Below are 12,834 nucleotides of genomic sequence, written 5' to 3'. Positions count from 1 at the left end.
ATCTGGTGTCGCAGGCGGAGACTAGCTCGTGTGAGATCATCTCTCCCCCGTGCCTCCCCCAGATCTCCTCCACATCTCGTGTCGCAGGCGGAGACTCGCTCGTGTGAGATCATCTCTCCCCCGTGCCTCCCCCACATCTCCTCCACATCTCGTGTCGCAGGCGGAGACTCGCTCGTGTGAGATCATCTCTCCCCCGTGCCTCCCCCATATCTCCTCCACATCTCGTGTCGCAGGCGGAGACTCGCTCGTGTGAGATCATCTCTCCCCCGTGCCTCCCCCATATCTCCTCCACATCTCGTGTCGCAGGCGGAGACTCGCTCGTGTGAGATCATCTCTCCCCCGTGCCTCCCCCATATCTCCTCCACATCTCGTGTCGCAGGCGGAGACTCGCTCGTGTGAGATCATCTCTCCCCCGTGCCTCCCCCACATCTCCTCCACATCTCGTGTCGCAGGCGGAGACTCGCTCGTGTGAGATCATCTCTCCCCCGTGCCTCCCCCATATCTCCTCCACATCTCGTGTCGCAGGCGGAGACTCGCTCGTGTGAGATCATCTCTCCCCCGTGCCTCCCCCATATCTCCTCCACATCTCGTGTCGCAGGCGGAGACTCGCTCGTGTGAGATCATCTCTCCCCCGTGCCTCCCCCATATCTCCTCCACATCTCGTGTCGCAGGCGGAGACTCGCTCGTGTGAGATCATCTCTCCCCCGTGCCTCCCCCACATCTCCTCCACATCTCGTGTCGCAGGCGGAGAGTCGCTCGTGTGAGATCATCTCTCCCCCGTGCCTCCCCCACATCTCCTCCACATCTCGTGTCGCAGGCGGAGACTCGCTCGTGTGAGATCATATCTCCCCCGTACCTCCCCCATATCTCCTCCACATCTCGTGTCGCAGGCGGAGACTCGCTCGTGTGAGATCATCTCTCCCCCGTGCCTCCCCCATATCTCCTCCACATCTCGTGTCGCAGGCGGAGACTCGCTCGTGTGAGATCATATCTCCCCCGTACCTCCCCCATATCTCCTCCACATCTCGTGTCGCAGGCGGACGCGCTCGTCTCGCAAAAGATCGAAGTGTACTGGGACCTCCTCTCGCTGCAAGACCCTGCCGACGCAAAGAGCGGCACAAACACGACGCTGCTGTCCGACTCGATGCCGAAAGGAACTACTAGTCATTAATTCGGTGAGGAGCCGTTGAGAATGAAGAACTAATACCGACTCGATGCCGATAGGGACGTCCATCCGAGACTTTACCCTCCAGAAGCTGGTCGGCCGCGGCGGCTTTGGCAACGTCTGGCTGGCCGAGCGCAAGCGGACGCGCGACCTGGTGGCGATCAAGGTTCTCTAGTTAACTCTCAGGCTAATGAACTCTCAATGAACTATTCATTACCTATCACCTGGTGGCGATCAAGGTTCTCTCGCGCAAGGAGACCACGGTGCGGAGGATGAGCCGCGCAGTGCTTAATTAATTAATTAGTCGATTAGCCTAATAATGAACGAATTAGGTGCGGATGATGAACCGCGCAGTGCACCTCGAGAAGAACATCCTGGCGCACGCCGACTCCCCGTACGTCATCAAGCTCTTCTTCTCCTTCTCGACCGCCAACCACCTGTACATGGCGATGGAGTCCGCGCCGTGCTCACGTATCTCCCCACACCTCCCCCACATCTCCCCGTATCTCGCCCCAGGCGATGGAGTACGCGCCGTGCAGCGACTGCTTCTCCCTGCTCTCCTCGCTGGGCTTCCTCGAGGAGGCGATCGCGCGCTTCTTCCTCGGAGAGGCCGTGTGCGGCCTGCAGTACCTGCACTCGTCAGGCCAGATCTCCCCCATATCTCCCCCACACCCCCCTCACAGCTCGTCAGGCATCATCCACCGCGACCTCAAGCCCGAGATGACATCTCCCCCACACCTCCCTCACATCTCGTCAGGCATCATCCACCGCGACCTCAAGCCCGAGATGACATCTCCCCCACACCTCCCTCACATCTCGTCAGGCATCATCCACCGCGACCTCAAGCCCGAGATGACATCTCCCCCACACCCCCCTCACATCTCGTCAGGCATCATCCACCGCGACCTCAAGCCCGAGATGACATCTCCCCCACACCTCCCTCACATCTCGTCAGGCATCATCCACCGCGACCTCAAGCCCGAGATGACATCTCCCCCACACCCCCCTCACATCTCGTCAGGCATCATCCACCGCGACCTCAAGCCCGAGATGACATCTCCCCCACACCTCCCTCACATCTCGTCAGGCATCATCCACCGTGACCTCAAGCCCGAGATGACATCTCCCCCACACCTCCCTCACATCTCGTCAGGCATCATCCACCGCGACCTCAAGCCCGAGATGACATCTCCCCCACACCTCCCTCACATCTCGTCAGGCATCATCCACCGCGACCTCAAGCCCGAGATGACATCTCCCCCACATCTCCCCCACACCCCCCTCACATCTCGTCAGGCATCATCCACCGCGACCTCAAGCCGCAAAACATGCTCATCACGCGCGACGGCCACATCAAGCTGACCGACTTCGGGCTCTCCGCTGTCGACGACCCGCCCGCCTCTCCCACGGCGGCCGGCAAGGAGTCCCAAGGCGCCGGCGGCAGCAGCTTGCCGTCCAACAAGCACAACTCGCTCGAGGTTGGCACCGCCGACTACCTCGCGCCAGAGATCCTGCGCCGCCAGTGGCACGACCAGCGGGTCGACTTTTGGGCGCTCGGCGTGGTCGCCTATCACCTCCTCGCGGGTGAGACGCGAATTAATTATAATCGGTTCATCGTAATTAAGTTACTTAATTAGGTCGCCTATCACCTCCTCGCGGGTGAGACGCCCTTCGGCGACTCGACCGCCACAAAGATCTACGCAAAGGTGCTCGCCGGCGAGTACGAGCGGCTCTCCCCCCTCCGAGATCATATCTCCCCATATCTCCCACACATCTCCCTCATATCTCCCCCACATCTCGCAAAAGGTGCTCGTCGGCGAGTACGAGCGGCTCTCCCCCTCCGACGTGTCGCCCGAGGCGGCGGGCTTGCTCTCGCAGCGCATCTAATTCATGTCTGATTCCTAGTTAATTAGTGGCAGGCGGTGGACTTGCTCTCGCAGCTGATCGTCCTCGACCCGGACAAGCGGCTCGGGCATGAGCAGGGCTGCGCCGACATCTTCAGCCACCCCTTCTTCGCGCAGCTCGACCACTCCACGCCGCTCTGGCAGCAGTACTCCCCCTACACGCCGACGGCCAGCCAGGCCACTGATGGAGGCACCACCGCGGCCGACCAGCGCGAGATGTCGCTCCTCCTCGAGGACGTCGACGCGGCGGCGTCCGGGCCCGACCAGTCGCCGGGCAACCGCTCGCTCGGCTCGCTCGACGACTTCCAGACGGTCAACCTGCGGCAGATTGCGCGGATGCAGCTCAAGAACATCGCCAACTCGGGCAACGGCCTCGCCAGCTCCGGCACGCGCGGGAGGCACTCGGCCCCCGCCTCGAGCGGCAGCAAGGAGGCGCCGTGAGGGCCGGGGCGAAGAAGCCGGAGACCGCGCTGCCACGGTTTTGCGCCATGGCTGCTGAGCGTGCAATACTGACCCCGGAGCACCAGTGCGCCACCAGCCTTCTTTGCCACAGAGAGAGGCAGTTTTGTGAGCAGCCTCATCGTCAAGAACACTCCTTCGCACGCATGCATGTACACCTCATTCTCGTCTCGTATTCACACACAGTATTTTGGTATTTGCGTGAGATTGTGTCTTGCCTTGGAGCGGAGATGAAAAAAGGGTGCAGCACAGCGGCGCGCAAGACCAAGAGGCGTCAGGCGTGAGGCGAGCTCTAGGCTGGCCGGGATAGATCGGAGGCGTCAATCGTCATCTCCATGCCGTCACGACCCTAAGGTAAGGTAAGGTAAGGTAAATTTCTCCACACACACAAAGTGGTGGGGCAAGGGGGGGGCGACCCTCGCATCTCCACACCCGGACACACGGGTAGAGGAGCCCCACCGCCCACGGCATTCAAAGTGCAAGCACTGGCCCGGTGCACGTGGGTGAGCAGCCTGCCTCTCAGCAACTGCCCGGCCTGCCGCCAGCCGGCGCTGCCCATCGCCGCAACTGGGAGGTTGGTGGCGGCGCAAACGACGTTTGTCCACCAGTCGCCCTCGCGCCCCGCGCCGCGCGCCCCTGGCTCAGCCCGTGGGCGCCACGGCGGCGGTCGGTGGGCGAGGGGGGAGAGGGGGGCGTGGACGTGGCGGGCGGGGTGGGCGGGACGGGCGGGGCGCGGGGCGCGGCGGCTCTGCTTAGTGTTTTTACACTTCATGAATCGCCGAGCGGCACCCGCACGCTCAGCGCAGGCGAGATCTAGAAAAGCCCAACGCGACAGCCGCGCGACCCGCGAGCATCACGGGTGTGGCGTGTGCCGTAAAGCCGTAAAGGGTCGCCGGGAATGCGCGGCGTAAAGCATCCAACCACGGGGCGGAGGGTCATAGACTCCCGCCGTGTTGCCGGGGCCGACTACAGACCGTACACGGTACACCGCCACGGTGAGCCATACCGCTTCACGCACACCTTGCACAAAACCTAACCTTCTAAGCAAGGCTACATACAATGACCCTATAGTGTGGTGGTGTTCCTGGTGAGTTGTGATGAGTAGGATTAGATTAGCCAATGTTATTTTGAAGTTCATATGTGAAAATACCAACTTGCCTATGTGCACGTCTCCGCGGCGGCGGCCCGGAGGCGGCCCGGCGGAGCTGTCAGAGCAGCACTGCGCCGGCCGGCGATCGACTCTCGACTATAACACGGGCTCTATTGAACGGCCTCCAGGTGCTCTCTAGGGCTGCCCTATTCTGCTCGCCCGGCTACGTCGCTGAGCTTCGAAGGAAAAGGTTTCGCTCGTGTGTGTATCGCGCGCCTTGCCGGGGGGGGGCGCGGAAAAGAGGAACCTCTTAGCGCCATCGCCACGGTGCTGCAAGCAGCGCCGGGCGACGACGACTGACTTACCGCCTCCCGGTCCCCCTCGGCACACCCCCGCTGCTTAATGTTTGACGACTCGAACCCGTGAAGCTTCCCCGTGCGCGGGTTACCCCGCACACGGGTCAGCCTGCCAGCCACGTATCCACGCAAGCGTGGTCCGCGCGCATGGCATACAGGCGTTCGCCAGACAGCGCAGAGGCTAGGCGACCGGGGAAGGACTAGCTCAAGGGCAACACAGCGTCACCAGCCGTTGGCGCGCAGAGAACGAGTCTGCGGCCCCCGGTTGGGACGAGTGCGCGACGCGCGGACGAACCGCTCAATATGGCCGGCAGCTCGCGCTGTCGGCGGGGTTGGTTGGGGAGAACCGGCACGGGGAAGGCCGGCCTCCCCGGAGGGGTCGCCCCCTGGAGGGGCCCCAAAAGCCCCCCCGGGGGGGTGGGGGCCCCCGCCCCGATGAAGTCGGGCGGAGGGTGTAACCGGAAAATCCCACCCCCGAAAGCTACACTGTGAGCCGCGGCAGCACGTCTGCGAGCGGCATCCGCTTCTTCTTCCGCTCGTACGCCAGCCCGACCACCAGCCGCGTCAGCTCCTCGGCCTGCGCCGCCGACCAGCCCGCGTCGGCCGCCGCGATGCTCTCCGCCGTGTCGGGCTCCTCCAGCGCATCGTCGCACGCGTTGAGCAAGCCGAGAGCGCCACGGCCAGTCAGGGCGACGAGCAGCGTGATGCCGAGCGCAAAGCCATCGGTGAGCTGCGAAGCCTGACCGTCGTGCGTTATGATCGAGTCCATGTAGCCAGGCTTGCCAAAGATGCGTTGCGTCGACAGGTGCGAGACCTGCTGGCTGCCGCCGGCCGTCGCCTCTGCCGCGCGCGCGAGGCCCACGTCGGCGAGGTAGCCGTTGCCGCACTCGTCGAGCAGGATGTTGCCCGCCGAGACGTCGCGGTGCAGGATCATGGGCGAGAGCTTGTGCAAGTAGTGCAACGCTCTCGCGGCGTCGCGCAGCACGCGGAGCCGTGCGGCGGCGGAGAGCGGCGGAGGCGGCGTCTCGAAGCCGAGCATGCGGAGCCGCTGCAGCGCGGCTGGAGCGCGGTAGAGGCGGTCCTCGAGGCTGCCGCCGCGGCAGAGGGGGTAGACGAGGCACGCTCTCGCCGGCGCCAAGCAGACGCCGAGGAGAGGGAGCAAGGAGCGGTGGCACGCCGCGCTGAGCGTGCGCACCTCGCTCTGCAGCTCGGCGAGGCCTTGGGCGCCGACACCGACCAGCGCCGTCTTGACGGCGAACCCGCAAGCGACGCGCGGAAGCGACGGCAGCGCGTCGCAACGGTAGACACGCCCAAAGCCGCCCTCGCCCACCTTGCGCGCCTCGGCAAAGCCGTCGGTCGCCGCGATGAGGTCGACCGTCGTGCGAGAGAGAGACGGCAGACGCTCGAATGCGTGAAATATGACGGCTCCAAAAACCGCTCCTTAACGACGACTACGCGGCCCTGCGGTCGATCTGCGCCTTCTCAGCGGTGGAGGGGATGTGGGCGGTACGTGCGGACCGCGTGGTGCTGCGACGGTTTGACGAGTGCGACTCCCAGCGTCGACTTTTCGACCCCACGGAGCCTCTGCTGCTCCGGGGGGGGGGGGGGGGGGTCTGCAGACCACCCGGCCGAACTTCAGAGTGGCGGTGCTCCTCAAACACCGCTCAAACGCCCACGATGTTGTGGAGGGGACATATGCTGATGATCCTGGCCCGATTGGGTCGCTCAGAAAGCTTCTGGGCGGTCGCTAAGGTTCGCTCCCCGCACACCGGCCCCGGAATAAGTTACATCATATTTTGCAAGCTCTCTCAGCACGAAAAAGCGCCCCCCGCACGCCACCAAGCCCCGGAGGCAACACGCAGCATACACGCAAGCAGCACGCACGCCCCATCCGCATGCACTCTCGAGCACGACCCGGACCACTCCCTCCCGAAGGAAGGCAACGCTCGGCGCCGGATCACACTTACTCACCCCCGGTCCAGACGTGGCACAGTGTGGTCACGCGTCTCTTTCTCTCGACCTTGGACGTCGATTGCTCGATTCCTTCAGCCAAGGCCGAGCGTCTCACTGAAAAACCAGCCAACGTGGCAAGCAGCGGTGGAGCAAGGATTCTTCTTGATTTTGGTGACGCACGTGTCCGTCTGCAGGCGGCGGCGGTCGTTGGCCTCTTGCGGATGGTCGTGGCAGCAGGGAAGGTCGGGGTCATGCGCGCAGGTGCTGCAGATGGCCGCTGTGGCGGCCATCTGCAGCGGCAAGTGTTTGTGGTAGTCGGAGGGGATGGCGTCCGGTTCCGGGCCCCCCCAAGTCTCCTCCGCATCGAGGCTGCACGTCACAGGGCAGGTCATCTTCACTTGGTCCACGCACGCCGTGTCGCAGGCCGAGTTGGTGGTGTCGCAGAGGCCAAAGCCTTTCGCTTGCTTGCACGTCGGGACGTCACATGGCGCGAGAGCCGGGGCATAGATAGGCTCGCGCCCATTCGGAGTGATGATCGTCGGCGCTGCCTCGCGCAAGTCGGAGGGTGTGGGCGCCGCCAGGGCGGCGACGGCGAGAGCGGCCAACATCGAGTCTGAAGGCCCGAGATCCCAGATGGCTGTGTGTGGGCCGCTGTTTTCACAACCTGTGTCACCCGAAATCCAGAGTGTCACTCCAGATCCATAAAATGTCGCATTTGCAGCGCATTTTGTTGCAAACAAGTGTGCAAATGGTTGTTTTGACCAGTACTCACCTGCCCCTGCGGAGCATGCGCATGCTAGCTCTCGTACATGCACTCTCTCTTCCGTCCGCACCCGAACGGTACCCATTCCGGAGCCCACCATGCCGCTCGCACCTGGCTCGCACCCACCCACTATGCGTGTCATGCCAGCAGTGCTATGAGCTAATCACTTGGGGACGCCCATGAAGCCCAAGAACCTGGCCTGACTCTCCCGCTCACTCTGCTCGCGTGCGCGCGAAGCGTTGAGCTCGGCCAGCATCATGCCCTGCGCAAAGGTTGGGGAGAACATGCTCCCGCCCGGCTGTGCAAACACGGAGGGGGCCGTCTCTGCATCGCGAGTGCGATAGAGCGGCGCCGCCGGTGCCGGCCTGGCCCTCTTGCGGCGCTGCCCCTGCGGCGCATCCCTCGGCGGTGGCGGCCCGGGTGGTGGTGGCGGCGGCGGAGGCGGCGGCGGAGGCGGCGGCGGAGGCGGCGGCGGTGGCGGCGGCCGCGTCCACGTCTCGTCTGCTTGTCGACCGAGTTGTAATAGTAGGGGCGCCCATTGCCGTCCACGTACTCGGTCCAGTCCTTGCCGATTTCGGCCTGGCTCTCCTCCTCCTCCTCCTCCCCCGCCTCGTCGGCGTCCGCCTTCTTCTAGGGTACCCAAACTCCGGGGCCGGTGTGCGGGGAGCGAACCTTAACGGCCGCCCAGAAGCTTTCTGAGCGAACCAATCGGGCCAGGATCATCAGCATATGTCCCCTCCACAACATCGTGGGCGTTTGAGCGGTATTTGAGGAGCACCGCCACTCTGAAGTTCGGCCGGGTGGTCTGCAGACCCCCCCCCCGAGCAGCAGAGCGGGCTCCGTGGGGTCGAAAAAGTCGACGCTGGGAGTCGCACTCGTCAAACCATCGCAGTACCATGCGGTCCGCACGTACCGCCCACATCCCCTCCACCGCTGAGAAGGCGCAGATCGACCGCCGGGCCGCGCAGTCGTCGTTAAGGAGCGGTTTTCGGAGCCGTACGAAGAGGTCCCACAGACCGACAGTGGACAGACGGACCCGGCGAACATGCGGTTTTTCGATGACCACGCGCGATGTGGTATCTGCTTTTTGCTAAAAACGGGCCGCCTAGTGCAGCACCACTAGTACAACACGCAACCACACTTAGAGCTCCACAGTAGATGCTTTTGACGAGCGCCGACGGCGTCACGGTCGCCGGAGTGGACGCACTGCAGACTGCACACACACACTGTGACCGGGTTGTTGGTGTGACAATGAGCGACACAATCGTCGGCGCCGCGCTATCGCGGCGCCCCGCAGTCTACACACCGCGCACCCCTGAACGCGCCATGAGCGCGCAGGCACAGAGCAGCGCCGCGCCAAAAGGCCATTCCCTCGCCCGACCCGTGGCTCCACCGTGGCTGCAGCGGTCCGCTCACCTGCACAGGGCAAAAACGTGTAGCTTAACAGACGAGTTGTGATGATCAGTGCTGGCGGAGGCCTCATCGCCGCGAATATTGCCCGTCGCAGCGGGATCTGACGTCGCGTTCGAGGTGTGCATTGGCGGAGGGGGGGTCGCATGGCTGAGAGAGGCAGAGGCAGCAGGCGGGTGGTGGGGCGGCACCTGTTGCTGCCATGGGCAGCGCCAAGCCGCGCGGCGGAGTCGCTCCGTAGGTCCGCGTTGAGCCACACGAGTGCGCCGACCCGTCGCGAGGTGCCTGCGGGGGTGATGTCGCGCCGATGGCTGAGTACGCGCGGCGTGAGCGGCTTTGCGCGGAGAGGCGGCGCGAGAAGGCGAGCGGGCGGGCGCGCCGGTGGTCGGGCACCGCGCGCTGCGGCTGCAGCAAGCCGGCGGCTGGCGCGGCAAAGGCGGGCAGCGTCGTCGCGGGCAGGTAAGCGACGGGCGCACACGGAAGCCGCAAAAACGCACACGGAAGCCGCAAAAAATCACACCGAAGCCGCAAAAAATCACACCGAAGCCGCAAAAATGCACACCGAAGCCGCACTTCGCAAATTTGCAAAAAAAACCATAAGAGTGACACTATGGATTTCGGGTGACACAGGTTTCACGGTTCTCACTTTAAATCAATCAAGTCGAATAAGTTTCTTTTGAACTAGACGTTTGTGTGTGTCATGACCTAGTAGTGTCCCCAGCTATGGGCGTGTCCACGTTGGAGCCAGGTGTGGTGTGGGCGCGAGAATAGCTCCGCCGTTAATGGAGGTTGGAGTGGGTCTCGGAAGCTCCCCTCTCGGGCTAGGAGCCAGCCCCTCTCCCTTGCCCTCGGAACACTGTGTCCGAGTCGAGGCGTGTGCTTGCCGGTCGACGCATTGTAACGAAGGTTGCGCGCGGCCGCGGCGCGCCCGCCATGGCTTGGCGCGGCGCGCCTACCAGCGGCAATTGTCGAGGCACGGGAACGCTTACCCGGGGTCATCCTCTGAGCCTGGTCGTCCGCGCCGCGATGCCACGGCGGCGCATTCGACGTTGTCGGCGCGCTGCCCCGCGGTGAGCCCCGCCGCTCGTAGCGACGGCCGCAGGTTGGCCCGGTGCAGCGCGCCCTGGCCGCAGACTGAAGAACGGCCACGAGGGGTGTGTGATGTGCGGTGCGGGGTGTGAGGGGGCAGCGTCTTTGTGTGTGTGCACGCGCGCCGCTGCCGGGAAGGAGCGGGGCCCTCGGGGTACGCCTCGTCCAGCCCCCTCCGAGGGGGTCGTGATCTGAACTGGAGAGGGGGGGGGGTCGGCCTTGAGAGCGTACGGGTGCTCTCACCGCGCCAGAGGCTCTGCCTCTCCTCTCGGGGATTGAACTGGGGGATAGGGGCGGGGAGCCTCCCTCTTCCCGCCATCGATGCCGGGGCTCAACCAATCCGGAGAGGTCCAGTAGGTAGGACAGCCGTGAGTGTGAATCGGATAAGGAGTTTGCGTCCGTCCACCGTCTTGGTGGACGTCTGTCCTCGTGACACCCACACCCCACACGGCCTGTCTTGCTTCTGTCGTACCGGCATCAGCCTCTCTGTAGAGCATCCGGGACGATCCTGCCACATCCATACCGCGACGTGCGGGCTGCGCTCAGGGCAGCAGCAGCGCCGCTCAGGGCCACGCCGTCGCCAGGAGAGGCGGGCGGCTCTTCCGGCATGGTTCTGGCAGAGGTTTCGCCGTCCGGGGACGGCGGGGTGGCCGCGGGGGCGGAGGTCGCGCGCATCGTCGAGCTCCTCGTGGTAAAGCGGGGCGGGAAGTCCCTTGTCATAGCATTTGGAGACGGTCAGCTGGCTGTTGTCGCCGAGGCTTTGGTTGGTGAAGGGACGAGCGCCGCGGATTTGCGAGAGAACATGCTCGGCGACGCGAGCATGGTCGACGTCGTCTCGCCGTACTTTGCGAGAGCCATGGGCAGGGACACGCTGCCGCCCATTCTGCAGGCAATCCTCCGGGCGTGGTGGCTTGGGGCCGCCCAGGCTGGAGGCACCCTGCAGGTGCTGCGGGCGGGCGCAGACACAGCGGCGCGCACTGCGAGCGGCGAGACGGCGCTGCAGCTGGCCAAGGAGGAGGGCCACACCGAGTGCGAGCGCGCACTTGTGGCGGCGGCGAGGGAGGCGAAGAGAGCGGAGATTGAGGCGAGGGTGGAGAGGGCAGTGGCCGAGAGGGCGGCGGCAGAGAGGGTGGAGGCCGAGAGGGCGGCCGAGGAGGCTGCGGCGGCGCTGCTGGCGGAGGAGGAGGCGGGGAAGTGCCCCGAGGAGAAGAAGAAGGCCAAGAAGAAGGGCAAGAAGAAGGGCGGCGGGGGCGGCGCTGGGCCGTCGCAAGAGCCCGAGGCGCCGGCAGAGGAGGCGGAGGAGGCGGCGGTGGCGGCGGCAGAGGAGGCGGAGCTGGCGGCGGCGCTCGAGGAGAGCGCGAGGCTGGGGGAGGAGAGGCGGGCGGCGGAGGCGCAAGGGCCGTCATCGGCCGCAGAGGCGCCGGCTCCGAGGGAGGAGGAGCCGCCGGCCGACTTCATCTGCCCGATCACGACCGAGCTCATGAGTGACCCGGTGATGGCGGCGGACGGGCATTCGTACGAGCGGTCGGCAATCGAGCGCTGGCTCGCGACCAAGTCGACTAGCCCGATGACGGGCGAGGCGCTCGTGCACAGCTTCCTCGCCCCCAACCACACGCTGCGCCGGATGATCCGGGAGTGGCAGCAGGCGCGGGCTTGATCGCGCTCTGGGGGGTCGTGGGGAACTCCGCGGGAGTGGGGCCATGGCCACAGTGCTCAGACCTCACAGCGCTCCCAATACGTGCATCACTTTTGTGACAGGTCTCAGACTTTGAGCGGCCATATCTCGGTAACTATTGATGGTCCACCGGAGAACTCATCGCCATTCGAACGGGCGCCAGTCGCCCGATCCGATTTCTATTAGCTTGCGGGGGCCCTAGAGAAATCCTCGGACGACCCCTGACGTTGCGAGCGGCACTGCGATCACGCTGCATGGCTCGCACTCAGTCGATGGACGACGGGAGGCGAGCTTGCGAGAGTCACACACGACACACACGAGCCGACAGGGACACAGACACAGACACAGACATAGACACACAGACTGCGCTCCCCTCAGCGGGCAGGGAGACGCGAGCCCGACGGAGTCTGGTGGCGGGGGCCCACGCAGCCAGCCCCTGCACTGACATGGTTGGTGCTAAGCCGCCGCCGCCGCTCGCTCTCGAACTGCGTCGCGCTGCTGCCCGTTCCCGGAGCGCAGAGCGTGATTTTGGTGGCCAGGGCCTTGCCTGAAAGGGGGGCGGGGCAGGGGGGGAGAAGATGAGGACGTCACCGAGCGGGTGGAGCTGTCGGGAAGGTGGTGGGCTACGAGCGAGTAGCGGGAAGACCGCCCGCTACTCCGGCGGGAGAGTGCTCCCCCGCCGCCCCCTGGGTCACCCCGAGTGACCTCGCAGCCCACGCCGTGGGGCGCTGCTGTCAGGGGAATGCTGGGGGCGTGCAAAGCCGCGATGCCTTCTCCATGTCGTGCTCCACTGGTAGCACGGCTCGTGCTTTGATTCTCGCAGGCCGATGAGGTGAAGCAATGGCAACCACCAGGAAAGAGTGCGCCAATGCCCGCTGCGGCGCCTTGCCGGCGAAGCCCCCAAAATCATCACGAATGACGGCTGGCCGGGTGGTCAAGAAGCCAGTGGGCAAAGTTGTCGAGTGGCGGC

General features: G+C 64.9%; 5 protein-coding genes across 5 annotated transcripts; 2 read left to right on the top strand and 3 right to left on the bottom strand.

Moving 5' to 3' along the window:
• The first annotated feature begins 1,036 nt into the window (after positions 1-1,036).
• Positions 1,037-3,751, top strand: EMIHUDRAFT_471337 (hypothetical protein). Its single transcript, XM_005756018.1, has 9 exons — positions 1,037-1,163; positions 1,225-1,331; positions 1,405-1,428; positions 1,498-1,563; positions 1,682-1,777; positions 2,524-2,727; positions 2,803-2,871; positions 2,972-3,022; positions 3,085-3,751. Exons 1-9 carry the CDS (start codon positions 1,145-1,147, stop codon positions 3,508-3,510), a joined length of 1,062 nt encoding a protein of 353 aa, XP_005756075.1. The 5' UTR covers positions 1,037-1,144; the 3' UTR covers positions 3,511-3,751.
• Positions 3,752-5,455: 1,704 nt separating this feature from the next.
• EMIHUDRAFT_250864 (hypothetical protein) lies at positions 5,456-6,767 on the bottom strand (the record flags this gene model as incomplete). Its single annotated transcript, XM_005756017.1, has 3 exons — positions 5,456-6,376; positions 6,493-6,556; positions 6,763-6,767. The coding sequence occupies 3 exons, from the start codon at positions 6,765-6,767 to the stop codon at positions 5,456-5,458; spliced, it is 990 nt and encodes a 329-aa protein (XP_005756074.1).
• A 252-nt stretch (positions 6,768-7,019) lies between these two features.
• On the bottom strand, positions 7,020-7,535 carry EMIHUDRAFT_250863 (hypothetical protein; the record flags this gene model as incomplete). Its single annotated transcript, XM_005756016.1, has 1 exon — positions 7,020-7,535. The coding sequence occupies one exon, from the start codon at positions 7,533-7,535 to the stop codon at positions 7,020-7,022; it is 516 nt and encodes a 171-aa protein (XP_005756073.1).
• Positions 7,536-7,853: 318 nt separating this feature from the next.
• EMIHUDRAFT_250862 (hypothetical protein) lies at positions 7,854-8,419 on the bottom strand (the record flags this gene model as incomplete). The annotated part of the gene is made up of 3 exons (XM_005756015.1): positions 7,854-7,952; positions 8,204-8,254; positions 8,363-8,419. The coding sequence occupies 3 exons, from the start codon at positions 8,417-8,419 to the stop codon at positions 7,854-7,856; spliced, it is 207 nt and encodes a 68-aa protein (XP_005756072.1).
• Positions 8,420-11,627: 3,208 nt separating this feature from the next.
• EMIHUDRAFT_77584 (hypothetical protein) lies at positions 11,628-11,846 on the top strand (the record flags this gene model as incomplete). The annotated part of the gene is made up of 1 exon (XM_005756014.1): positions 11,628-11,846. A coding segment is annotated over one exon (219 nt), but the record flags the coding sequence as incomplete, so codon positions are not given.
• Positions 11,847-12,834: the final 988 nt, after the last annotated feature.

This window comes from Emiliania huxleyi (assembly GCF_000372725.1).
Source record: "Emiliania huxleyi CCMP1516 unplaced genomic scaffold EMIHUscaffold_997, whole genome shotgun sequence".
NCBI lineage: Eukaryota > Haptophyta > Isochrysidales > Noelaerhabdaceae > Emiliania > Emiliania huxleyi.
Note: the sequence above shows the minus strand (reverse complement) of the source record. Positions and strands in the feature narration are given on the sequence as shown.

Excerpts from the sequence above, each read along its gene's own strand:
- EMIHUDRAFT_471337 (XM_005756018.1), top strand. Across the intron at positions 2,872-2,971 it reads CCACAAAGATCTACGCAAAG|GTGCTCGTCGGCGAGTACGA; the intron begins GTGCTCGCCGGC and ends ATCTCGCAAAAG. Across the intron at positions 3,023-3,084 it reads CCTCCGACGTGTCGCCCGAG|GCGGTGGACTTGCTCTCGCA; the intron begins GCGGCGGGCTTG and ends AATTAGTGGCAG.